At 46.5% G+C, this 27,671-nt stretch overlaps 1 protein-coding gene across 3 annotated transcripts in view; it reads left to right on the top strand.

Annotated features, from left to right (window-relative positions):
* Nucleotides 1-27,671, top strand: part of ADGRB1 (adhesion G protein-coupled receptor B1) — a 199,534-nt gene that overhangs the window by 37,904 nt on the left and 133,959 nt on the right. For 2 of the 3 annotated variants that reach the window (XM_086466228.1, XM_086466226.1), the window contains exons 2-7: nucleotides 3,509-3,667; nucleotides 11,796-11,903; nucleotides 17,764-17,928; nucleotides 19,463-19,635; nucleotides 23,010-23,202; nucleotides 25,524-25,688. In XM_086466228.1, coding sequence (XP_086322354.1) covers nucleotides 3,509-3,667; nucleotides 11,796-11,903; nucleotides 17,764-17,928; nucleotides 19,463-19,635; nucleotides 23,010-23,202; nucleotides 25,524-25,688 — 963 coding nt within the window. The remainder of the gene's footprint in view (nucleotides 1-3,508; nucleotides 3,668-11,795; nucleotides 11,904-17,763; nucleotides 17,929-19,462; nucleotides 19,636-23,009; nucleotides 23,203-25,523; nucleotides 25,689-27,671) is intronic. The other variant, XM_086466227.1, reaches the window with a different exon arrangement.

The following is a 27,671-nucleotide window of genomic DNA, read 5'->3' as shown; positions in this document are numbered from 1 at the left end:
CAAAAGGGACTCTCTGCAAAGGGTCCCGTTAACTTCAGCGGGATTCTGCACTGTATTTCGCATTCCCGGCAGTATTCACTTCCCAGCACCAGAAAGGTCTCCTCCAACCCCATGCTTGTAATGTAAGAACAGGCAAAGCAGGGATTTGTGCAGCAGACAGGTGGGAACGAATGTTTCCTAGAAGGTGCGGAGTCCATGAGGGTTGTTGCAGCTCAGCAAGTCACTCCTGATGAACTGAGTGATGGAGCATGTGCGCAGCCACAGCAGTGATGAAATCCCACTCGTGTCTCTTCTGCAGCATCTGCACTGGGCTGAAAGCACCTGTGTGTTGCCACAGCTCAGCTGCTCCACAGCCATAGTAGCTCATTCACTTGTTACCCAGCCACCCTTTTCCACCAGCCAGATGCGTTCAAGTAATGGGCAGAAGAGCCAAGTGTTTTACTCATGGCATAGCACCTTTTTCCCCCCTCAAAGATGGGATGGGTATAACTTCATATAATAGGCCCTTAACTGGTTGTTTACAGCACCACTAAAAATGACAAATCACTTGAAACAGGGAATGACTAGACCCAGGAAGAGAAGGGAGATTTCAAAATGTTTATCTGACAACCGATAAACAGGATAAATAACATGCAGTATTTCATTTGTCAGGACCATGGGACAACCTAATGATAAAAAAGGACTACTCCATAAAGTGGGGAATACCTTTGTCTTGGCTATAAATGCCTGTGTTGATTTAATAAGTGCTTTGGTACTTCTCTAGCGTCTCTTTAGTACTCACAAATGGGATGGAAACTGAGGAATAAGAAGAGGAAGGAAGTTATCTGTGCTCATCCTCATAAAGAGATCTCATTTCAGTTAAGGTTTGAAATCATCATGGTTTTTATCTTATTTTGACTGGTTCTGTCATTGCTGAGGATAAGCAGAGTAAGAAGTCAAAGACTGGAACCTAGACTATCCCCCCACTGTTCCCTGTAGTAAGACCAGGCAGCATCTATTTCTATCTCTTTTAAGGGCGTTAAGGTCATCATAACAGACTATATCCTGAAACGCAGACCTGTTTGAATAACCCATCATCAAACTGGGGACACCATGACAGGCAATCAGCCTGGGTAACCAGTCTGTATTTTGCTTACAAACAGAATATAAAACAATCTTTTAAGACACTGGAGCAATTACGCATTTTGACTTCAAAAACATCCCAAGAAAATAAATCACAAGTCTAGCCAAGGCTTGTGTGGAGCTGCTTTCTTACTTCCCCAGCACCACTCTTTTAAAGAAAGACATCCTTAAAAGGGCAAGCAAAGAGTTGATTAGCTGCTAAATGTGTCTAGTTACAGATATCCTATCGATCAGCTCAGGCAAGGCATCAGGATACCTTCCATTATGCCAATAGCCTCGCTTGTGACTAAAACACAATCTGTCTCCCATCAGGAAACAGGAGAGATAAGCCTGTTTCCCCATGCTGTTTAGAAAAAGAACCAGCAGAGCAAGCGACTTTCAAGGTCAAGACAGTCTTCTTCAAGGTCAAATATTTATGGTGTTCCAATGACAACTCCATCCTCCACACAGCCACCCGGATCTCTGAGCACCTTGCTGGTACATTCACTAGCCTGCTTTTCCATCCTGCTCTATTTTCCCATGTTATTCTCATTATGAAGTATCTAAGCAGCTTCCATTGCATTCAGCAGCGTGAATGCTGCTGAGCATGTGTTTATTTTCACTCTGTCTTGGGAGCAAAAGCTAGAGCACAGCTAGGCTGGCAGTAGTAGAGTACGAACTCACAGCTTAAGGTGGATGAGTATCTGCCCATCCCTGTGCAAAGGGGTGCTAGTAATGTCCCTGTATTCTGAGCTGGCACCTAGCTGGGCTGTTTTAGGACCCTCATTTTTTTCAGACAGCGCTGGTGTCCTGCCGAGGGTGTGTAGGGAGCAGCAGAGCTCACAGCTCAGAGGACAGCTGTGATCTCTGTTGCCTCATAAATAGCAATACAGTGAGGCTGGATCAGGTGAAATGGATCATTTGCATCTCTGAAATCTCTGACTGTTCGGTGAGAAAAAGAAAAGGGTCTTTATTTCATTTTTATTTTAAAAAAGCAGCATCTGTCTTTCTCCCAGAATTTACTCTCTTCAAAAAACTACAGCTTTAGCTCATTATCTTTATCTTTGCCTGAGCATGGCACATAACTGAATTTCTTGAACCTGAAGCATCTCCAAGGGTAGCTGTGGGTAATGAGAGAATGCACAGCAGGAAAAGCAGCCATCTGGGAGTGGCCACCTCTGGAGTGAAGGACCACTTCTGTTCCTCCCCATGAGGTGGGCAAACGATGAAGCGGAAGCAGTCACCAGCTGTTAAGATGCAGAGGCCTATTACAGAGCAGATTTTAACTTGCTGCGTATGGCCGACGAAGAGTGAACTGACCACTGAGGGATATGACAGCTTATCTATCACTTGAAGGGCCTGGATGATCCCTTGCTGTCTTTTTACAACACAAACCCAGCCTTGCTGGGCCTTCTGCAGGCATCCTGCTGTAAGGCTTTGGACTATGGGAGAGAAGCCAGATTCAGACCGTCTTCATGATCCATCCTGCCATCAACGCTTATGGACATCCCACCAGGGCCAGTTGTTCTTGGCAGCAAGCTGGAAAGACGCAGGGTGGAGAAGGCTGCAGAGGTTCAGCATTTTCCTTCTGCGAGTGGCAGGATCATCCTCGTAGCAAGAGGTTTGTTGGCTCCATCAGCTTGCAGGGCTGTATCTGGTGGTACAAGGGCGAAAGCTGTGTGTTGCTGACATCAGCGCTGAGTATGGCTGGGAAAGGAAACCAAAAAAGCACCTTCTACTTGTGGTGCCCACAGATTGCTCCCTGTGGGTGCCGCAAGACTGCTGGAGGGGAAGGTCATTTCCCCACCAAAGCTGTCCTTGAGACCTGTGCCTCTCTGTCTGATGGTATCTGTAGTGTAGTGGAAAGGAGTGTCCTTTTGCAGAGGGAATGGGTTGTAGGACCCCTACCCATTCCCATGTCCCTTGTGGTGTCTGCACAGAGGCACGTGTGATTGCATGGGGGAATAGGGCGTAGAGGCAACCTCACCGATGCTGGATATGTATCTTGAAGTGGTTTTTTGCAAGTGTCTTCTGGGGTTAGGAGCCAACAGGCCACAAAATGGGCTGAAGGACTTCTCAAGGGTGGGGAACTCTCTGCTGCAGCAAGCTCAGGAGGAGCTGGACTAGTTAGAAATGTTTACAAGGTTTCCAGGAGGGCAAAGTCCCTGTTTACAGATGCAAAATAGTTGAGGATAAGTCAATGAAAAGGCAATACTTCTCCTTTCCCCTCCCATTTCTTGACTTTCATGGCTACCCTGTGGTGTCTAGTCCTGCCACATTCAAAGATATCCCAGTTTCAGGGCTTGGCAGTGGGTACATTGTAGGGTCTGCCAGGTGAGCGTTGCCTTGGCTTCCTGGGTGCTGGGCTCTCACCAAAGCTGACGGGGCTTTTCTGGATTTTGCCCAGGTGGTTGGAACCCGTGGTCAGCTTGGGGCGACTGCACCAAGGACTGCGGGGGAGGCCTGCAGACCCGCATGCGCACCTGCAAGCCCCTTCCCAACGAAGGTCTGGTCTGCGAGGGAGTCCTGGAGGAAGGACGGCTGTGCAATAGGAAGGCATGCAATAGTAAGTGGAGGCATGTTCCCTCGCACGCGCGCGAGCAGGTCGCTCTTCCCATGAGGAGCTTGGCCTCACGGCCATAAATAACAAAGGATGCCCTTAGAGGCACGGCGAAACCGTCGAATGGGTGTGTTGCTGGAGTGGCAAGCCCAGGAGAGCATGCGACTTCGGCTGTGCATGGCCCTGCCCTTCCTTGCCCGTCTCACGGTCGTGCATGACCACACGCACGTGCTGACATGCGCCTTCCAACACATACACCTGCAGGTCCAGACCTTTACCCCAAAGAATCTGGGTTGCTCTATAAGCAAGCTTACATCAGGTATTCATAAGCTGGTGATAAATCTGCCACAGATGGCAAAATATACACACTTAAAAGGCATTTCTTTGACAGCTGGAGACTTTCTCCCATATAAATAAGGCATGCAGCTAAGAGAGATGTTAATCTTGCTTCTTTTCCACTTAGTTCACCTTCCCAGTCAAGAGTGTTGCTGCCCCTTTCTTCTACAAAATGAAGCCTACGGTGCTAAGGTGTGAAGAAATATCTGGCCATTAGGCAGATGAAATGCAGGGCTCGAGCAAGGCAAAGACTTTGGCAGATGCTCCGCTCTCCTCCTGTAATGCAGCCTCTTTCCAGATCCTCTTCTTCAGAGAGCAGAGGACGGATTGTCAACACCAGTCAGCAGTCAGATATCAATGGGTTGAGCTGGTGAGCCTCTGGCACTTTCATCCCCAGTTCTTCTTTTGCATTAGCTGAGTTGAGAGGGGGATGAGGAGGAAAAAACAACAGCAGACGCAGCTCAGCCCAGCAAATGCAAGCGAATAGCTGATTATAATTGTTCACTACTTTTTGTTTCAAATTCATAGCAGAGAATGTTTGAATAACTCCTCCAACTAGCCAAATAACTAGGGAAAGTTCAGCGCTCTTCAAAGGCAGGGAAGTATCTCCTGATAAAGGGGAAGTTCAAATAGAGGGACATAAATATATTCCTCTAATAAGGGCTAAAATGATTTCATGCATTTTTTACCACTTCCATAAATTTAAATCATGTTGCAATTAGGCTTTTTTTTTGTTTGTTTTAAATGAAACGTTCTGGTACATTGAATTTCATCTCCTTGGCTCATGGTTGCTGATTTCCCTCTAAGGTTTGCCCACACTAGGGACATTTAATCTATGTGCCCCATGCTTGCTGGTGACTTTATAGTCATCATTCAGCTGTGGCTGGGGCAGTGAGGGTAAGAGTGCAAGGACCTGGAAGCTGAACCTGAGAGAAGGTCCACCTGTGGGACTTGGGTCTGAATGGAGCTGGAGAAAGGGCCACGCTGATCTTGGCGGACAATGCTGTGAAGAAGGCGGCGCAGATGGCATTGTGGGTGGGTGAGGGGCTTTGCAGGTGTGGCCATTCTTTGAACATGGGGGTACATGGGACACCAGGCAAAAAACCGTAGAGTGCCCCTTCTTTGCTGCACAAACAAGGGGGAGCCCAGCCCCCTGGATTCTGTTTGCCATGGGACTTGTTTGATTCCTTCACATCCCTCCTGAACTTGGGGACTTTCCAGGTCCAGCCTCACCAACACTAAGCAAGGGGCATAACATCTTCTCTTGATCTGCCCTAGGGGCAAAACTTTGCTCTTCTTCCTGATAGATGTCCTGAGGCTGCTGCAGCAAAGAGGGATGAAATGGGATGGTGGGCAATCGTGGAGCCTGGAAGTCTGGGTTGGGATTCCAGCTCCGCTCATTGCACAGAGCATAGCAGTGAAGGATGAATTGCTCTTTACTTATTATTTACTCACTCATCTTTTCCAGAACACAACATTCAGCAAAGCTAATCCTAAGTGCAGAAAAACCTGATTGTAACCCTAGGGGCTATGATTCAATAAATGATTTCACTTGTCTTCCTGTCCTCTTTCCATTACGTATCCAGTCAACTCCTGCTCCAAATTGCAGTGTGGTTAGTTCAGCTGAGCTTATTTGGGAAGAGAGGTTCTTGAGCTAAGTGGAAGGCCCTAGTTTGCAAAGAGAGCCTGGCCACAGAGTGGGGCAGCACAAATTGGCTTATCCCTTTGGAATAAGTAAGTTAATTCTGAATAATTTTCTCTAGGGCCTTTTTGCAGACAAAATGCAAAGCTGCTGAGCCCCATTGTGATGCTTCCACTCTGGCAAGATGGAAAGCATTTGAGGGAAGATGTGAACAATTAATCTTTCAAGAAGACTTGCCCATGCACATCTTGAGACCTGTGTCCTACCTGAAGATAAACCTGTATCTCTTCATATGTACAAAAGCTCTGTATTTGGCTCTGAACTTGCTCCTCAGCCAGTCTGTCCTGTGTTGCCTTTGCAGCCATGCCCAAGAGGGTGCACTTTTGACTCGAGAAGGGTTTTTCATTTTTTTGCACATATGCTTTCCTTCTCTTTACCGTGACCTGTACCAAAACCTGAGAGGATTTAATAAAAGAGGAACAGAAATCCTGTTTTGAATGTGTCATGGTTATTCTCATATTGACTTCTGCTCACAGATTTGTTAGGTATGAGTAGGACATTCATTCTTCCACTTGAACTGTTGTTTTCTGAAGTGTTCGTTATACATTGCAGTTAAATAGATTCTAATTCATTTTTTTAAATTTAAAAAAAAAAGTAAAGAAGAACTGGGCAGAAGAACATCTTTATTCTGAATTGTACAGCATTTCAGTAGCTTATAATAATACCTGACTAGCTCTCCAAATATTGTGGAGTAGCTGATGCCTTAATTTTCCAGTAGAAAACACATAGAAAAAAAATACTCTTTTCCTTGACCAAAGAGCCATCTATAATCCTGATAAAACAGCAAAACAAAACAGGGATGAGTGCTCTGATATTTTCCTCTTTGCTGTGAGGGTAAATTGAAACTTGTCCAAGGAAACTAATACCACCACTGAAAAGTAAAATCAGTTGCTGGCCAAGAGAGTTAGGTTAGACTAACACAGAAATCACCACCACCTTCAAAACAAGGGAAAACCCATCTGTTTTCTTTAGCTTCTTCTTCCTTCCTTCTGCCAAAATGGCTCATAAGGTGATGCGTGGTTAGCAAGAGTGTTTTAGCTGTTTATTTGGATCTCCAGAAGCAGGGAGAGGTCTTAGTCTGGTACCACATATGGGGCAGGATCTCAGTAGGAACAACTTCGGGTGCTGCCACCCAAGTACCCTGTAGCTGCTGAGATAAACATTGCAGAGGATCTGTGAGGGTTTCATTGGTTCTTTTATTTTGCCTGGCCATAGGATATAGCCTTTCTTGTCGCTCAGCTCCGCCCTCAGGTGGACTTTCTCCAGGTCCTGCCATTCTTCTTCTCCCAGAGCTGCCTCAGGTGAACTCTCAGCAGGTCTTAGTGTGCAGCACTGGGAATGGTGGTTCTCAGCCTTTCCAAGAGGTGTGACTTCTGGTAGCTTTGTCACCAACATATGGATATAGCCACGTGGTTCCCAAAGCTGAGTCTGAACATGTTGTCTACTCACTTGGGCCACCATCTCTGCTGTTTCATGTAACGGACTCTTTTGCTTGAATACTCACATCTGGCTAAATTTCCCTGGGGTTACGCACCCATGCCCAATGGCATGTGAGCCAGGTAAGTTATCTCCATGGGCAAAACTCAAGTCTGTAAAACACTGAAGAAAAACTGTAAGGAAGGCTCATCCCAGACTGGAAAGGAAACTTCACCTGGTAACAGCAGCTTGTCTTAGGCAGAGTCTTTTTTCATGGCAGCTGTTCAGCTCGAGAAACATCATCTGAAGGACAACACTCAGTGTTTGCTATAACTCTGATTTTTCTTTGCTAGAGGCAAAGGACCTGGTGATATCCTTCTCTCCGGCACAGACAGGGGAGATTTCCTCCATCTGTTGGATTTGGCCATGAGCTGCTGTTTTATAGTGGGAGGAAAAAAAGCCAACCCCAGTGTGGTGGCAAGCACTTGCAGAGGAGCTTTCCAGGTCCACCCCCTTTGGATGGAAGGGGACACCCGCTGTGCTCTGGTGGCCCCTCTTGGCTGTGCAGTGTTAAAAGCCGTGGTTGCTCACAACCTGGCATGCAGAGGGTCCTTGCAGGGAGGCTGGATGGGCAACGTGGTAGGACAACATCCAAACCAGAGGGGGGATGTCACGGGCCTGACCCTGGTGCTGGAATCTGGCAGTGCCAGAGAAATGCAAGAACAATCAGAGATGTAGGCGGCCTGCATTTATTCCTGGGGAATGAAAATCGGCAGAGGAGCCAGCTGAACTCCTGCCATCCCATCTGGCAGAGGCGATGCAAAACTATCTCTGACATTTATGAATATGCAGATTGGGCAGATACATCTCCCCCTAAGCTGGGAAAGGGGTGGCCGCAACCTGCCATCAGGTGCAGAAGCGTGACATCTGTGCAGTCCTGTCGATCCATGCTGGGTTTCCAGCATCAAGCAGGTTCATGACCTAGCCCTTCAGCTGTGTAACTGTTGGTGGTGTGAAGAAACGCATGTTCCATATGACATTCAAAAGGCTGAGCCTCCATCTGATTTTCATTAAAAATGTCCTTTCTGCTGCAACCACCAAGCTGAAATACCCTGTGCACCTGTAAGAGCATCTCCATTCCCCATAGGCCAGGCTAGAATTCACTGCAAGCTGGAAGAGCACCTTGTCCTGTACGTACCTCCTGCTGCTTGCAGAGACTTCACCCTGTCCCCCCTTTTAATGGTGGTTCAGGCATTTTGTATCTGGGAGTCACACATCTCACCCAGTGACATCTTCACAAGTCTCATGTTCAAACTGAAATGCTTTGGGCCACTTCCTTATCTGGTGTAACCACCATATATGCAGTGGCCTCCAAAATGATCCTCTTCTACATCTGCTGAGATCTTGGTTTTTTACGGGCTGTTAGTGATTATGTCCTTCTCAGTTTCACCCCTTTAGCAGCTTGCTAGATACCCAGATCTCCATAGCCAGCACCTTCTTCTCTAGTGTTACTGCACTGAGATACATTTACCCCATTTTAATGGGCGGTTTTAATCACCCCTTTCCGGGATGCTTTGCTGTGGTCCTTCCTTTCATTCCCACCACCCCAGCTTGCCTGAATGATTGCCATGATCCTGCTATTTTCCTTGCCTCTTCTGTTTGGGGGATGAGTATAGAGGGAAGAGTGTGTAGCTCTATTGAGACATGCTTGGATGTTAGAACTGTGGCCCACAAAACTGCAAAGTCTCTGCATTAATTATTTCGTTTCCCTTGGTTGTGTTCAAGGTGCTGTCTGACACATTGCATGTTCTCATTAGAAGTGCAGGTCATCTGCTTCCTGTTCCCACTACCGAAGGCGTTGCAAGATCATCCTCCCCATCCATATTTGAGCTATGTTCTTCCGAAATCTCACGTGCTTGCCCTCACTTGCAATTGAAACATCTCTGTGTTCCGTCCGTTATTCCTCTAGCCCTCATACAAGCCTCTCCAAGGTGTTGGGTATTTTAACAATGTACAGTCCTCACAGTGTTTTTACAGCTGGGATGTAAAAGAAGTCTAGGTCCTTCTTTGACCCTGGCATTACCCCTCTCCACTGACTACCTTGTGGGAAGTGGGCTGCTGAAATCCAGTCAGTTCCTCACTGCCTTTGTGGCCTCCACCCCGTAAAGTTCAGGTGCATAAAACCCACAGCAAAGCATCACTTGCACCAACTTTGCCTTGTGCATGAGGGACCTGGCTTCTCCCTGCTTTGTTCAGAACCACAGCTGATTCAAAGCAACTGTCCAGGTTAAATCTAAGCCGTGCTCTGTGTTAAATGGAGACAGACCTGCTTCTCTGCAACACCTTTTCTAAAGGGGGGACAGCCTGCCTGCTGCAGTGGAGTGACCCAAGTGTGGACGCAGTCTTTGCTGGGGAAGGCTTGGGGGAGTGCTGGAACGTTCAGGCATTCAGCCACTATATCAGAAGGCCTTTAATTAGGATGAGGAATAACAACACAGGCTTGTCATATCCCTCAGGGAACAAAGGAAATCATGCAGTTGCTTCGAGACCAGGATCAGTCATTAGGAGGTGAGAGGAGGTCCAGGGTTACATTTATCTTTCCTTCTTTCTGTCCTGCCTCTTATCTCTCTGTCCATCCATCCATCCATGCTCAATCCCAGGTTTTCCTTGTCACCTTCCTTGCTCTGGGCAGCTGACAAAGTCATCCAAGCTCCACATCTACCCAGCCCCTGTTTCTCCTCCCAGCCTAAACAAGTCTCTGGGAAGCCTATGGGACTTACTGCCAATGGAGATTTTGTGTGTTCTTGTGGTTTCTATGTTTTCATGAAGAGGACCTAGAGATGAAAATGCATAGGTATAGCCAGCAATGGGTGGTAGGAGTGGACCAGGGTTTCTGATGTGTCCCAAATATGGGATTAATTTAACTTGACTCCTAAGCAAACTCAAGACACTGAATATCAGAAAGCTAGTTAGAGGTTGGCTTTTTTTTTTTTTTTAATTGAATCTCACACAGGAAGGTCCCATGACTTTGTAGCTATTAAAAACATAGGATTTGGGGTCTTCCTATTCCAGTAAAGACCCAGACAAAAACAAAATATATGTGAATATCAGGATGTTTGTAGTCCTGGTGTCCGGCTATCAGTGTCTTTCCCTTGATGATGGCAGGTGGGTGACTGCCCCATCCCACCCCTCCAGCCAGCAGCCTGCAACCAGTTGGTGCTGGGAAGGTTTGGAAGAGTCAGCATGACCTGTTCCTAGGTTCCTTAAGTCCTGCTCTCGGGCAAGAATAGTGGGTAATTGTATAATTTCACAAACTAAATGGGCCTCTTCAATGAACCAAGCTGCTGAATCTAAAGCCTGGCTCCTGGCAGGAACTCTCTGAATCATTCCTCTCCCTCCTCTGCTTTCCCTTTTGGGATGTCAATAAAGACTCCTGCCATCACACTGAAGCTTCATTAACCTTTATTAATTTTCTCAGGGTTCCGGGATCAAATTTGTCACCATTTCAGCTCTTGGCAGTTTGTACTTCTTGAAAAGATGTCTGACTGTTTTACCTCCTTGGGGAAAAAGATCCTCTGTCTGGTACTTGCTGTTTGGAAACAAATTGGTTGCCAGATCACAGATTACTCAGGCTCAGCTCTGCTCTCTGTTATTCTGCATGACTCCAGTGGAGTCAGCTGAGCTCTCCTGATTTACAGCAGGCGGTACTGGTGGGTGGGATTTGGTTGCTATTGCTTGGTTGTTTCCCAGTTTACTAGGGAGGGCACGTGTCAGGGCTGCAACATGCCCAATAACACGGAGAATGGAAATTTTACTTTCCCCTGTAGTAAATTCAAGGCTGATCCACACAGGGTGCAAATATAAAGCTGACAGGAGTGTGGATTTGGAAGGAACAGGGGTGTTAGGTGTCAGCCAGGAATTAAATGCCTTTACTTTACAGTGGATGTGTTATTTACTTTCTGATCTCCACACCATCGCCTTCAGTGGGAGATTTTCAGTTAGGGCACTAGGGTCAGGAGCTTTACTCTTTCGCCTGAGTTTGAAAGGTGTCCAGCCATAGCTCTGTTGGTCCATAAGTCATTTTGTTGATACCAGACCTTCATCTCTCCTTGTTGCTGGTGGTAGGGTAAATTCTGCGAAGGAGGCATCTTTTTGAGCTATCCCTTTCCTTTTCACCTGCCCTCGCCTGCCTGCTCCACTCAGTATTTTCTGGTTATTCTGCAGAGCATTGCTAAGTAGATGTTGGTTGCAAGGCAGAGTTTTCCACCAAAAACCACTGCCAATCATCACCATAGATCTTGAGACACCGCTAGGGATGATGGCATTCATTGTTAGCACATCTGAAAAGGCTAAATCCTCCACAAGTACAGCAAAGAGTATAGACACCCTAGAAAATCATCGCCATTGATTAAAGAACAGACATAAGGGATCACATTCTGCATGGTCCCAAGTCTCACTGAGAAACAAGGGGTTGAACTGCCAGCCAGTCCGAATCTTGCAGGCTGGCTTGGTGCTAAAGCCTGGGGGACTGCTGGTGGCCAGGGGTGCTGGGGTTGGAAAGCAGATGGTCGTGTCAACCGAACGTTGCAGGTCGCTGTTGTTTATACATGTAACCTTTGTAGTGAAAGATCTTGCAGAGTGAACCAAGGTGTATTTACATGACCCATTACCTTGCCATAGCCAATGGACGCTATAATTCCAGAAGCCAATCGCTGAGGTCCACAGATAACAGAAAGCGAGAGGACACTGACGAACTGCAGCACTACGGGTACCCTGCACCTCAAATAGGTAAGCTCTGACCTACCACGTCAGCCCCTGGAGCTGGCATGCTGCCTGGTCACTGCACTTCCCGGCTGGGCTGGGCTGACTGCATTGACTCACTTTGCTGTTTCAATGACCCAGATAACCAACTCTTTTCCCCTCAGGTTAGTGTGGGCTTATCCAACAAGTCACACACTCAGCAAACGGTCATCACCCATTTTGTTCCCATCCCATTACCCTACAGGGGTTTGTGTTGTTGCCATTAGCCAGAGAAGGCACAAAGGGTTAGATTCAAAGCTCTAACAAGACCATGCATCTCACAGACCGCTTCTCATCACCCTGTCTACTCCTAAGTCACTGCTTTGTCTGAACTAGTTAAACAGCCATGGTTCGTTAAGCCAAAGCTGACCTTACTGTGATACAGCCTCTTTGCTGATGTCTATGTCGTGCCTGCCCATTGACCGTAGAAGGAGGTGTGCAGGGCATGATGAGGAGAGAGCAGGGCTGCTTTCCTCTGTCACTGGGTCTTTAGTGCTGTGCAAGGACTTGTATCTTGTAGGTTCTGCAGCAGGACCTTCCACTCTTCTGCAACAGAAGAGGAATAATATGTAGTAATATCAGAGAATGTGATCTGGGAAGATGCGAACGGATTGAACCTAGATCTATGCCAGGTCCAATCCAGAGAGGTTTTGTGTTTTTTCCTTCATGGCTGCCTTTCCCGGCAGGAGCTCAACATATCACGGGTCTTGAGCAAAGCAAGGTGGTGCTGAACCTGACTACAGGTTAAAATCATTGCCCCACAACCTTGCAAACGTTTTGTGCTCTTGAAAGGCTTCAGACAGGTGATTGGAAGAGACAGAGCTGTGAAATAGATTACGAGGGAAAGTGGGTCCTATTCTGGGGTAAATTAGCTGTGCTCCATCCAAGCCAGAGGGACTTTGCCAGTGTGCAGCAGTGAGCAGCATCAGGAAGGTGTGTGGTGTGAAGGCTCTGGGGGTGACTGGGCAACAGCTGGGGTGGTGGCTTTCCACACAAGGTAGGGGATGGTCTGAATTTTCTTGCTACCCTGCACTGAATGTTCTTCCTCCAGTGGGAGCAGCTCCACTGTCTGCAGGATCAGTGGCAGCTGGCAAGAATCTGCAGGAGGGGGAGGGCGTTTACACCTTTACAACCTGGTGAAGCTGAGCTCAATCTCTCAGTCACACATGTCCAAATGGGGAGGATGAGAAAGCACTCCAAGGCAGGTCCTGTGATGTCCCCTGTTGTTCCTACTTTGTCTGGTCCCAAGTGCTTCACCGGTGCTTTGCTCCAACCTGTAGCTCAGCCATCAGGTTTATAGCTTGGCATTTCTTCCTGCTGTGCAGCTGGATACTGCATCTGGGCTCGGTGACATCTCTGTTAACTCCCTGCCATTGTAGCCACTGCTGTAGCATGGCTGACTTGGGCTGTGGTATCCCTGAGTGCAGCATGGCCTGGGAGACCCTGACGGGACGCTCTGTGTTGCGCTGCCATGAGCTTGCCACGCTCCTGCTGCTGTCCCAGGAGCAGCAACTGCAGCCAGATTGTTCAAGGACATCAGGATGGAGGAGGTGTAAACACCAGGAAGAGGGCACAGCCCGGGATTTAGAGAGTCTTTAGCGATTTAGAGAGTCTTTAGCTGTGGACACCACGGCAAAGCACAAGTCTTCCCTAGCAATTAACAGAGTTTGTAGGGGTTAAGACGTTTCACATCCACTCAAGACCTAGAAAAATACAAAATACAAAAAAATAGCTGATGCCAGCTATAAGGACTAGGGATGAGGGGGTGGCCCTGCCCAGTTGAAGGCCAGTATTTTCTCCAGCCCCCTTGTCCAGGTCCTCTTGGCCTGTAGGCTCTGGCACCATGGTGCTCTCAGCTGCAGTGCCACCGGCTGCCCACACGTCTCTCCCAGCCGTAGCATAAGAGTGTAATCTAGCCCAGCAGGTCCCTGGCACGGGCCCTCCTGGCTCAGCCCACAGACTTCTTCCAGGTCTTTGCCAGCAGCAGGATGTGAGCAAAGAAGCAGCTCACATGTGGTGAGATGTCAGATTGACAAATGACGCCAAAAAAAAAAAAAAAAAAAGATATCCTGGCGGAGGGATGACAGCGATGTGCTGCTCCATTAGTGCCGAGGGAGGAAGTGTCATGGAGAAGCTGCAGGCACTGATGGGGACCCTGCAGCCAGCTGAGCTCTGTAAAGCCAGCTCAGTTACTCTCAGGGCTGTCCAGGCGCTGGAAAGGATCCTGGATTACAGTGCGACGTCCCTGTGGAGCGATGCCCAGCCTGTCTCCTTCTGTGGCGCCTGCTGGGCTCTCTGCAGCTGCAGAAGAGGTGTTGCAGCTGTCTCTGTGGGAGCAGAAAGCCCTGCAAAAGGCTGTCTTCCCACCTGAAGTGGGGTCTTCACCCCTGCAAACTCCTTTGGGACATTCCTGTTAATCCCCAAGCTAGCCTGGAACATCGCAGGACTAATCAAAGTTCAATCCTGCAGAGATATCTGTCTACAGGCACCGGTCATGACAGAGGGCAGTGCATGGCCCCTTGTCCTCTGAGGGGATGAAGAACAGTTTGGTGGAGTGCATCTCTGGCAGTTCTAATTGTAAGACAGTACTAAGCTGTACTAGGGGGCTTTCAAACCCGATGAATGTGGTAGACTTCTTGATATTACATCAAAAAAAACAATGCCAGGATCCACTTCTGGGATAAATGATCGGAAGATATTGGATCCGGTAATTTGTATGTGCTGCAGTCTGACTCACAGGGGTGCAGAAATTCTTCTTATCCACAGCTTTGGCAATGGGCGATATTCTGCTTCTCTTGGGTGGAGAATGAGAGTGCTTGTCCTGATGCCTCAGTGGCTCAGAACTGGGTCTCACATGGTTTGAAAATCAGTTGAATTTCTGCGAAGTTTGAGACTAGACTGGACATAGTGCCCCAATAGACTAGATACGTTGCTTGGTTCAAAAAGACGCCAAACCCAAATGATTAAGTAGCACTTGGAAAAATAAATGATATTATTGATTCAAATCCAAGGATTGGTGTAATGTGAGAGACGATAACTGAGGAGATTTAGCTCTAATCATAGATACAGCTACTTTGAAATGGCAAAGGCCAAAAATGATGAAGAGGAGGAAAGATGCAGAAGAGGTGGAATTTGGTACAGAGATGCCATTCATTCATCTAGTGACACAGCAAATCTTGTCTGAATACAGAAATTGCAAAAACGCAGCCAAGTCTGAGTGGGGAGGTGGTGGGGTGGTGGTTCTCCAAGCCATGACTTGCTGATGGAGGAGGCCACAATGTCTCTGCAAGCTTTGCTTGTGCCACCTCTGGTCTCTCAGAAAGACTTTTGAGCACAAACTGGCAGCGTTTAACCACCAAAAAATGCCAGCTCCCTGCCACTGAGGGACTCAATGATGCAGGGTGCAGCATTAGGGAGGCTGCTCAAGGTCGATGGAGGGTGTTCTCTGAACAATGCAAAGGTATCATCTGTTTGTGCCGCATTCAAGCAGGCTAGGTAGCAGCAATGGTTGGGATTTGTGGGCCAAAGAGGGATCTCCTGGAGTCTAGGCCACTCCAGATGACAAATGCTGAAATGATGATACCCAACAGGTAACTTGCTGGTGGTGAATTCAGAAAATCACAGTACTGTCTGTCTGACAGAGCCAGTCGAGTTCCTTATTAGAAAGGCAGCAAAATTATCACAGAAATGCAGATCTCTCTATACCAGCAGGTCTAATACTTGAGAAACAGGATAGGAGAGCAATGTTTTCTTGAAACCCCAAGGCCTCAAAACACAGACTGTCTCCTACACATCCTAGAGAAAGAACAATTGTCCATAACATTCACCTAACTGGAACCAGCTGAGTAGATTAATGAATCAAAAAGCAAAAGGAAAGGGAAACAGTATTGAGCAACTTTGGCTTAATGAACAAAAGCAGTTACATCTCATTATAATAGTTATAATGGCACAGATGGGGTAGAGAAAGACTTATTCTTACCTCCACGTCTTCCTAAGTCCAGCTAGTAAATGAAGGAAGGAAAGCCTGTCCATTTTACATCAAGAACAGGTCTTCCTCTACCCTTTCCCTCTTCAACAAGTCTGCACATATTGATTCACCAGCCTCCAATTAGCAGGTGTATTTTTAACTACCAACTGCCTGAACGACAGGAGACGTTCAAAGTAGATGTGCTGAAAAGCATGACACATAACAAGTAACATGGGTAACTACCAAAATTCCCAATAAGCAGATTGATGAGAGCCACAAATACTTGAAATCCTGCACAAAATTTCATTGCACGTAGAAAATTCCCCTTAAGACACCAGTAAATAAACATAGTACCTTGAGGAAAAAGTCAGACATGCTCAGCTTTAGGCAATATTGGGCAGTTCGGTGGTCTCCAACCCTTACAGTCCCCACCGCAGTTCCTGTACTGACACTGACTTTCATGTGGCTGGTTTATGACCCTCACTGCCCTACAAGCAGGCTGAGATCTCAAGCTGTAGCAGCCCACTACCAGAGTCTCCTTCATGCTCCATGTTGCAGCTGGTCAATCCAATACAACATCTACTGTCCAGTTTTCTTTGGGAATGGGGTGGTGGTGTGGGAAAACACATCCAAGCGCTGGGTGCAGCTCAGACTGTGCCTTGTTGTACGATCCTCGAAGTCACGTTTACCCGCTGCACCCAGTGCCATGATCCTTCTTATGTCATCCGTAGTCTGCCAGATGCATCTGGTTATGATGTGACATGGTGCAGTCTGATGCTCTGAAGAACTTGTTACTAGAAGGGTATGTCCCTCTATTATGCATCATCAAAGATGTGTTGGTGTTTATTTGTGCCATGTGCCTATGTACTATACATACCAAATGTTACGTTCTAGGTTTATCATGCGTTATTATTAGTAATCCATGAAAAATCTAAAAACCCAAACATTGCAGAGCTTAATTGAATGAAACAGAGCAAGCTTTTGTTTTCATCTGTGGGAGAAAGGCATTTTCTCAAGAAAAGAATAATGCCTGTGAAACTATATGGAAAACTGTCCTTTCCCTGCCCATGTCACAATTCTGGTAACTTATCTGGAGGCTGTGGCCTGGCTGAAACACCCCTGGCATGACCATCTGTCTGCAGAGATGTTAACGGCAGAGGGAATATATCTTACTCCTTTCCACTCCAGTCTCTTGTTCAATGGGGTGCTTTTATTTGCCTTCCCAATACTGCCCCATCAGGTAAGCAGTTGACAGGGACCGTGTGATGCCTGGGAACAGTCAGCCTTGTTCTGTGGCATGTGCTCAAAACAGATCTTCTCCACGAGCGAAGGAGATGACAAGAGAAAGCTCTGTGGGATTTCTTCAGCCAATGTCCTTCTCAGGCCCTGTCATCTTCTATTTTGTCTGCTCCTCCACTGCCAATCTGCATTGGTAGGGGCCGTGAGAAGGCAGGGAAAGGAGCTGAATCCTTACAACTGCTCAATTTATGGTCCCATTTAATATACCTGTCTAATCACTGTTACTTAAGTAGTAGATATTACACATCCCGGCTCACATGGTTCTACAGTGGCTACACCACCTCGTCGTCAGTGCTGAAGCCTGCCCTGCCCAGTGCCCTGATACTTCCACAGTGTCCTTCTCTTTTTTGTGTGTGTGCTACAGCTCTATGCGGTACCTCCCAGAAAAACTTTAGCCCATTGTCAACCCTCACGTTTTCTCCCCAGTCCCCTTGCACCCTTGCTGTCACACCACACATGTGGGACACACTGCACAGCTTCACAGGTCGCCAGCAACTGGTGAAGCGCAACCCAGAAAGCGCCGCCCAGGAGATCCAGGTACTAAGGATGCCACATCCTCACCTTCTGCTCCAACCCCAACAGGTGACCCTGCGGCGGAGGAGTGGTCCCCATGGAGCGTGTGTTCAACCACCTGCGGGGAGGGTTGGCAGACCAGGACGAGGTTCTGCGTGTCGTCTTCCTATAGCACTCAGTGCAGCGGCCCTCTCCGGGAGCAGAGACAGTGCAACAACTCTGCTGTGTGCCCAGGTGGGCTGAGTGTTCCACGTATGCACGGGCAGGAGGGGAAGGGAGATCTACAGAGGATTGACTGCCTATGATATCTCCACCATGATATCTTCTTGGAGGGAGATGCTTTTTGTTTCCTCTTCCTTCTCTTTTTATCCTAAGGCCTCATACAGAGACATTTGTTAGACCAAGTACCATTAGATGGGCACTTGTTTTGCATGGTATGGACAATTTAGTGCTATCTAAAGACAATGAACAAGCACATCCGAAAGGCATGTGCCCTTTGGGGTGTTTCCAAGCGTGAGGCAGACTGGGAAAGAGAAGCACCAGATGACACTTTCAGTTGCTCAGATGCCAACACTGGGGATAGCATTGCAAAACCAGCACTAAAAAACTCAGGCTGCTGGTATGTTTATGAATTGAGCCAGCCATCATCTCTGTTTTCATACTCCTTCTTCCACAATTTTGATGAAAAAGTACAGCCTGGGGAGCGTGAACACGATTTTGAAGAATTACGCTGTTAAACTAGGTGTAGTATTCATGACTCCCAGCTGGCAACATCATTGCTCAGAACCAATCCTACAATGGTGAAACCAACATTCTGTTTTCCTGGGCTCTTTCCTGCATCTCCTCCTCTAGTTCCCTCTTATCATGCAAGATGCCTGGTGACAATTGCAAAACGTTAGGTTTGAGCACCCTTTCCTGGTACTGGTGGATCTGTCAGTGTTAGCAACCAATGAAGGACTGCAAAAGTGCCTGTATTTTATTTTTTTTTTTTCCCAAGCATTATTGATTTTGTGTTAGCTTCTCTGGTAAAGCTGGAAGGGATGAAGTCCCTTAAGAGAGATCAATACATTCTTGTAGCATTTGGCCTCTAGAGATTGCAGTGACTAACCTTCCATAAATAAGATGGCCAGATTAGATTAGATTAGATTGGAGAAGATTAGATTAATATAGATTAGAAGGCTTTAGATGTCTAATTCCAGGAGTTACCAGTGATGGCCTGAGCACTATTGGAGCATGTTGCTCATCCCATTTTGTTCTTCCACGTCTCCCTAGCTTTGCCTCTGTGGTGTCACGGACGTATGATAGTCATTAGTAACCAGACTACAGCTCTTCTGAGAGTTAGAAAATGCTGTAGCCTTTGATGTTTCAGTGAGAAAACTTGTTGAAGGAGGGAAATAAGGGTAAGAAGTGACAAAATAATGGTGATGCTGGTGGTTTTTTTGTTCCTCTCTAGCTAATTGCATCTTTTGCCCGAAATACGCCCTTTTCTCTTCACTCAAAAGTCTGAAAAATTAGGATCAATTAGAAGTGGATTGTGATTTATTTCAAATAGGCTTGAAAGTAGCAGACACTCGGGGTCGATACCAAAGCATGGAAAAAGTACGTGATGTTCCTCTCACACATTTGTGGTTGGTTTGTTCTTGGCCTTCCCACACTCACTTCTCACATGCTGCTCGTTCTGGGTGGGAAGGTGTTGCGCTCTGTGGGCTCACTCACTTCTTCAGACCTCCCTTGGGAAGGAAACTTACTTCTTCTCCTTTGATTGCAGTGCACGGTACCTGGGACGAGTGGTCTCCATGGAGCTTGTGCTCTTCCACATGTGGGAGAGGGTACAGGGACCGGACCCGCACATGCAAGCCCCCACAATTTGGTGGGAACCCCTGCGAGGGGCCAGAGAAGCAAACCAAGTTCTGCAACATTGCACTTTGCCCAGGTAAGGCAGTTAGAGATTCAAAGCCTGCCCTCCAGCAGGTCTCCCCATCTCCGAAGAGGCCCATGCATGGCTCACCTAGTGGCTCTGTAGCTGCCTCAGGTGAATCAGCACCCAGTCTGCACTGTCCCAAAAAGCATCCTCTATAAGGAAAGGTCACATTGGAGAAGCAACCTAGAGGTGCTTTTTGGGGTTATTTAGCTAAGCATTGTCTTAGGTTCAGATTTGCTCTGCGTAGGAACCGTCAGAGGACACACTGGATCTGGACTGGTTCAGCTATCACTACTATTTCCAAGACCATCTTAAGCTTCTCACTTGTTATCTCAAGTGAATGGTTTAAAGTTATTTTGCCTCACTGGGCTTGTTATTGTGCTGGAATTAATTAACAGGTTTACATGCTAGTAATATACGTGCATTAATTCACTATATGTGCAGGTTTTCTCTGTACATGATCCTGATTTGGGTGAGATGGACTAAGAGACTCCTGAGAGCCTTCCGTGATGTATTTTAATACTTTTAAGTACCTTTTCCCTACCCCTAGATTTCACTTCCAAATGTGTCTCCCCAAATTTTGCTTTGAAACACCAGAAAGAAACCTCAAGATGAAATGCCTTTTAACACTGGAAATCCACTTGAGCTCCTGTGGCGTCCTTCCCTTGAAGGAGACAGGCTTCAGGTTTACCAGAGTCCCCATTAATTTAACTCGAGGTGTCCTGGTGAACATGATCTGTACATGAAGGAGCTCCCCAACACTCTCCCCCTCTCCCAGGGTAATGTCAACTGACATTTTTCCAGTTTAATGAGAATCATTATGAGACATTATTATGTCTCCAGAGGAGCAGAGGGATTGCGGGAGTGATGAGAACTTTGTGAAAACATTTGTGAGAAGCCTCCTGGCATTTCCCACCCAATTTTCGCACAAGTAACTATCCTTGGATTTCTGGCTACAGTCCAGAAGACTCTAATCAGAGTAAGACACCAAATTGACTCTGTCATAAAAAGACAAATTGAAGAAGTCAGACCTGGCATTGCTTGGGCAATAAAGCATATCCTGAGTTAACATTGATCCATAATTAATTTAAATACAAATAAATATGTGAATACACTGCAGCAAAAAAAAAAAAAAAAACAACAAAGTGGTGGAAAAGATAGGCAGCCCAACTGCAAGACTTCAGGTCTAATTAATGCCACAAAGGCAATCAGTGGCTTTGCGGTGCCAAATAAGTGCGGCGTTGGGGGACTCGTTGAAGCACAACAATGGGCACTGCTCAGCGCTTGACACGCCAGACAGTCGTATCGCTTATTACCGCAGCTCTCTGACGATTTATTACTATGACTGATAAAAGTGCTTTGCTGCAGGGACAACAGAGCTTTTGTTCCTCCGGAGAAGTAGATATCACAGGCTGAGCCCCAAGTCCTTCGGAGAGCAAGAGGGAAGGGGGAAGACAATGCCAGTCTCTGCGTAGACTACACCAGCCAGACTCCAATAAATGTTTTTGATAGACTCACGCTGTGGCGTGACAACGGCACTGAGCAGTCTTTGCCATGGCTGTGGTGGAAAACCCTCAGCATCTTGCCCAAGAGACATCTTTACATCAGCGCACGCAGCTGAAGGTGCAACACAGCCATCCCTGTTCCTCCATTTTTTTAAAAATCTTTGCAATTACCATCTATGAATAAATAATCTCTCATCTCAAAAGAAATTACCTGTTCCCTACCCCCCACTGAATGAGCAATTTATGAGCGTGGCGCTCTTTTATTTCCCCGCCTCCAAACTCTCGCACTTCCGCTAAGCTGCCAATCACCACGGCCACAGCAGCAGGCAGGGCTTTGGTAAATTCAACTTTTTTGGGAAAGGCAATTTTTTTGATAAATGCAACATTTATTTTGGTAAATGCGGTCTCACTTTTCCAACATATGGGAATGCTAATGAGGGACAGATACCGTCCGTTCATGGAAACAAGCAGCACTGTCTTCAGTCAGAAAAGCCACTGTGGGGTTTTGGGTCATTTCCAGAGAGGAATCACCTGTCAGCCACCACTTCTTGCATTTCCCCTCTTCGGGCTTGTTAGGCACTGCCATGATGCCTTGAATTTATGCACGATGAAACCATCAAGCTCGGATTGCTAAAAACAAGCACCTTTTGGAAGTACCTTTTCGCCTGCCTGATTTTTCACACATGAGCTTACGTGACCTCCTTTGAGTTAACAGTTGCTCATTTTGATTTTTTTTTTACTTTTTTTTTACATGCTTGCAAACAAAAAGCTGCCTAACTGCAACGGGAATAATTCAGGGCTGTTCAAGTCCTTGCAGATTACACAGGGGACCAGGTTGCATATATTTTTCGTGAACTGACAAACAAAGCCAAAGAAAATGAGATGAAATCTACAGCAATGTGATTTGAGCCAGAATTCAGACTTTTCAGGGATTCAGGTTGTTTTTCTGAGTGAGAGCTGGCAGCTAATGAGAGCTAAACAGAGCATGATGACCACAACTAATGAGAAAAAAGTGCTCCAGGAATAGCAGACTGGGTGATGGATCTGTTGATCAGGGACCAATTAGGGTGTAACTGCTACACTTGGGAATGCCTCACACTGCACCACTCTAATAAGATATATTCATGTTTCTCTTCAACCCCATCCCTATTATAACCTCTCTTGTCCCTCCCTCCTCTATTTAATTATCAAAGACACCGCTGTGTAGAGACATACCAAGCCTGTCAGTGTTAATTCAGCCGTGAGAGAGGCACATTGACCACACACGCGCACTCTGCTCGTGGTCTCCTGTTGGGGCACACCTTTGCTCCAAGCATTTTCTGGCTAGCAGCATGAATTCCTGTGAATAACGCTGTGACTCAAGCTTCTGCGTGTGCTTTAATGAAAAACAAAGCATTTGGGTGCTTGAGAAAGTTCTCTCCCTGGAGACTCATGCATTGCTTTGTTGAAAAACGGGTTCCCCCAAAAAGTGCTGATTGCCCAAAATGGGAAATGACATGGTAATTCCTTCAAAAATTTCAGTGAAAATATGATTCATGCTCTCTATTTTGATGTTATGTTGTGATCGGCAATATTATTAGTTTTGGCTTTTGTGTTGGAATGTGTATATTGATAATTTCAACTTTTATGGTGTTATGTAGAGTATGGACATAAAAATTGCAATGTTATGGCACTTGCATCCTGCTGGGCCATAACATACCAGTTGGAGGTTGCAGAGAGTCCCGACAAATTGCTATTGCCATAGTTGTCTGAACTTTTTCTTGATGATTTTTTCCCTCTCTCACACTTTGTGACTCTGGTTTGTCCTCCCCTGCCTTGGTCCCTTGAAGGCAAAGGCCAGGAGATTCTTCTACATGCCTCTTTCCAGTGGGAGCGATTTTCACATTCAGTTTTGTTATCTCTCTTTGGGCCACTCAGTGGACGGAAACTGGAATGAGTGGTCGAGCTGGAGCTCCTGCTCTGCCTCCTGCTCCAACGGCACCCAGCAGCGGACGAGGGAGTGCAATGGACCCTCCTACGGGGGAGCCGAATGCCAGGGACACTGGGTGGAGACCAGGGACTGCTTCCTACGCCAATGCCCAGGTCAGTGACTACTGACTTTTTGTTTCTCTTGGGTCATCTTTCTCTGCAGTCCCTGGCAGACTTTTATAATTTTTTTCTTTGGGGAAGAGTTGCACAGTTTTCACCACTAATGCAGGAGTAAAGAGGCTGTGGATCATACCAACAAATCATGCAAGCCAATATCCACACCTGACAAATGCTCCAGGATACCCCGGAGAGGTGAGTGATTATGCACAGGGAATGTGTCTTTCTGACCTTAGATACCAGCTTTCAGCACATGCTTAAAAAAAGCAACCCAAATATCAATGAAAGCCTTCCCTTGCCTCCACCATGCTTCAGCTTTCCTCCCTTTTTTCTTTTGTTTTGTTCCTCTTCTCCTACCAATTCACCACTCCTAGTTATAGTTGAAGCAAATAGGGAAGCAATCTCCATTGTATCACAGCTTTGACCCTTGTCTATGACAAGGTCCGGCATAACGAAGCCTTGGTTCATGACTGTCTAAGACTTGTTACTTACTTTACTTATTTAGTTGTGTCTTAAAATAATAATAACAATAATAACAAATAATAATAGTAAGAATTCATGCTGCCCCAGCTGTTTTAGTCAGTACCTTACATTTAGAATAATCACCTTGTCTTCATACCATGGACCATGGGCTCCAAGAGACCCATTTCATGCAGGAGAAGCAATGAAAATTGAAGCAGATACCAGAGCACACCTAACACCAGAAATCTACATTTCTCAGACTGGCACCAGCACTATAGAGTAGCAGTTTGCACCTTTTTTTTTTGCAGAAGTCTTGGGGGAGGCTGGTATGGAAAATATTCTGACCTGGAAAGAAGGTCTGAACAACTAGAAGCCTTCAGGATTGATCAGCAGTTAATTTTTCTTGCCATGCTTCTCCCTGCCTCTGCCTGGGTGCTCCATGTCTGTTAGACCATAGGACTGAGGAGTGGACCCCTGAGATGGAGAGAGTCTTTCTCCCCTTTCCAAGAGAACAGGGACAGCCACAAACACCTCAGCTCTTTAAGGCATTTCTCATACCTTGCTCAGGTGAGCAAGTCTTGTTCTCTCCAGTCCACAAGCATAGAAGCCAGTGGGTCTTCATCCTGGTATACCTGTTTCCTCAGGGAATCCCTGTCCTCTGTGGCAGCATCATTGCCTGCAGCAGAGCATAAGCAGTCTTTAACACAGGTATTGGACTTTCCTACCTGGTCTCTAGTAGGTTTTGGGGTTTAGGTATCTCAGTCTTTCTTTGAAACTTATGGAGATCTTCAAAGACAAAAGGAGCCTCACTCTTTTTTAGACAACCTTTTCCCACTGATTTCAGAGTTAGCTGTCAAAGCAGTGCTGGTCATGTATTCCTCTGCACACAGTGTCACCAAAGAAAGCACCAGAGGTGGGTGCTGTCCCTCTTTGATGATTTTCTTTTACTTGGAGAAGAAGAGAGATATCCTCCCTCTCCACCAAAAAGAGTTCTTCAACCCAAAATAATGTGTTAGCTCCTAATTAAAATCCAAATAGCAGTCAGCAGACTTAGGTCTTTGCTCTAGTTCTGTCACTGAGTTGTTGTTTCTCATCTGTGATGCAGCAGAGGAGAACATTTCCCTACCTCGCAGGCTTGTTGTGAGGAGTAATTAACATTTTCATAGTGCTTTGATAAATGCCATTGTTAATGTAAAAGAAGTAGCATTTTGATAAATGCTATTGTTAACGTAAAAGAAGTAACATTTCCACTGAATCTGTAAAGATGTTGGGAGAAGATGATGAAATGAGACAATATCCCACGCCTCTTTCCAAAGCACATGAGAAAACAGTGCAATGGAAAAGGCTGGAGGGAGGTTTATTTGGTGTTTTTTCATGGTTTCTCACCCAAGGGCTCTGCTGGGCTCTCTAAATCCCTGGGACAGACCTTCTCTGGGAAGGTCTATTTTCACACGTACATTGTACATCCCCACCAAACTGAAGCTATGGACTTGGCCTAGCAGATGTGTCTGCCAAGCAGGTTGAATCTCTGCCCATATGAAGAGTGTTCATGAGTGCAGCCCCAAATCCGAGCCCAAGGAAAGAGATAGGGCTGGTTTTACAGGGAGTGAGGATGCTGAGGAGGAACACAACACCACCTTTCAACTATTAAAGGTCTGCTGCAATGGGAAAGAGCACACAGTGATTTCATGTCTGTTTAAGATCAAAGAAAGATCCAAGGCTGGAGATCTTCCTTCCCACCGAGCCATGCTCTACTCACCCTAAGTTCCAGTGCTCACCTAGGGACCTTGCTTCCTTTTGTTGCAGATTATGTTTGGGATGTGACAGGCTGTTTCTCTCCCCTTTTTTGTCTCCAGTGAATGGGAAGTGGCAGGCCTGGGGAGTGTGGGGCAGCTGTACCACCACGTGCGGAGGTGGGACTCAGAGACGTGACCGTGTGTGCTATGGGCCCTTCTTCGGTGGAGAGACTTGCCAGGGCCCTAAGGAAGAGTATAAGCAGTGCAATGACAGAAAGTGTCCTGGTATGTACCCCAGACCCCTCACACTTTTCTTTGCATTGGGGGGACAGAGATTTTGGAGAGTTGAATGCAACAAGGAGCTGTAATCTAGTTGGATCCTGCCAACAACTGAAGTGCAAGATATGTCAAGGGCTTGATTTAATTCTTGCCCAAACCAGTGTAACCATGCTGATTTCAGCGAAAGTTTGGTAATTCCTGCTAGTCTAACCTTAACGTTTTTCATCTTTTCATTGCCATAGAGTCATAAGAGGAAATGACAGGCTGATAGCAAACTGGTATCAGACTTTTGAGTCCATGAAGTAGTTGAGTATTGAGGAGGCTGCAGTGGGTTTCCCACCCTTTACCTAGCCTTCAGGAGACCCACACAGTACTTAATTTTCAAAAAAAGACAGACATGTCTAGATCTGTCAGAGCCTTACCCTATCTCACCCTCCTCCAGGTACTGGCACGGGAGCAACATCCATTTAAGAAAAAGTGTGCAAAAACCTGAAGGACAAGTGAGCTGTAGGACAGGAGAAAACCTGTGGTATAATGTGAAAAATATGCAGGAGCAAGTACTTGCAAGTGGGAATGTTCCTGTCTGTCTCTCACACAGTATAAAGAGGCCAGCAAAAAGGCCTAAGCACCATTTTTATCTTCTTTCTCAGTCTCAGATGAAGTGCCTGCTGAAACTGCTGATGAGGAATCAATGGCCTATGTGATGTCAGCAGTCAGATTGCATCGATCGTAACAGGCCCTCATTTTTGACCGAAAGGGTAATTAATTGTCAGAGCAGCTCGGTGAGAGACAGGAGAGATTCTCATGACAGTATCCTGGCATTCCTAGTGAAAAGTCTCCCTAAAATATAGGCTGGAGCTTGGCACATAGGGAGCAGTTTGGGTTTGTGGGGGTGGATCTGCCACGTTGAGGACAACTGACCCTCAGATTCCCTTGCAAACTTCTGAAGATGAAGATAACAACCAAAGCACTTCAGTGCAGAAAGTTTCAGCCCATTTAGCTCAAAGATAACAGAGAAAGAGGCTGTGTGCCCAAGACAGTATATTCACTCTCTCCAGCAACGCTTTAATAAAAGACATCACCTCTCCTTACAAGCTGTGCCTCTCAATTAGCAGTGGTGTGTGAGAGTCTCTTCTAACTCAGCCACAAAGCTCTCCCTCACCATAGAAAATCTTAGCACCGGGTTGTCTGGTGGTGTCTACGGAGCGACGCAGATTTAGTTCAGCTTCAGTGTGTGCCAGCTGGGGCCCTGGCAGAACAAGCCAAATCTTTTCTTCTCTTTCTGCAGGGGCTGATGCCTGCACAGTGCTCAAAAGGAAAAGGCATGTCTCAGGGACCGAGCCCTGCTAGGGTTCAAAACCAGAAGGGTCTCACTGCAGTTGTTAATTTGCAAGGGAAGGAAAAGGTGGGGAACCATCAGAAGCTAAAAATAAACCCGCTCAATTTGTTCTTGTGAAAGTATCAAATGCCAGCATGATTTGATTTGAACAGAAGAATTGAGCTTAATTGGGTTAGTTATTAAAATCTCCCAGTGCAAATAGGTTACTCTGGTAAAAAGGATTTTGTTAGAAAGCAACATCAAAAAGAAAAAAAAAAAAAAAAAAGAAGAAAAAGAAGAGGATGAAATGATTCTCTCCTGGCCTGGGAATTGCTTCTGCACTCACTGGCAAGACAACGCCAGAGAATCAGCGTATTTCTAAAGAGCATCTCTGATCCACAGCATCCCTCAGTGGTCCCCAGGGAGACTGCAGGGATGATGAGACCGGGAAGGTTTGACAGGTCAGAGGAGGAGAAAGAGGAAGTCAGATGTGAACACACTCCCTCTCTGCTTTCTGATGTGCGCTGATGTTTTGTAGCCAAGGATGCCAGAAGATTCCCACCCCATGCCCCAAACCCTCCTTTGAACCCACATTTTGATGTAGACATCTGTGACCATGGCCACAGCACTGGTCCAGGAGGCCGGAGTTTTGCATTCAGCTCCCTGCTCTG

The sequence above is a fragment of the Leptosomus discolor genome, chromosome 5 (genome assembly GCF_034619465.1).
Source record: "Leptosomus discolor isolate bLepDis1 chromosome 5, bLepDis1.hap2, whole genome shotgun sequence".
In the NCBI taxonomy this organism is placed as follows: Eukaryota; Metazoa; Chordata; class Aves; order Leptosomiformes; family Leptosomidae; genus Leptosomus; species Leptosomus discolor.
Note: the sequence above shows the minus strand (reverse complement) of the source record. Positions and strands in the feature narration are given on the sequence as shown.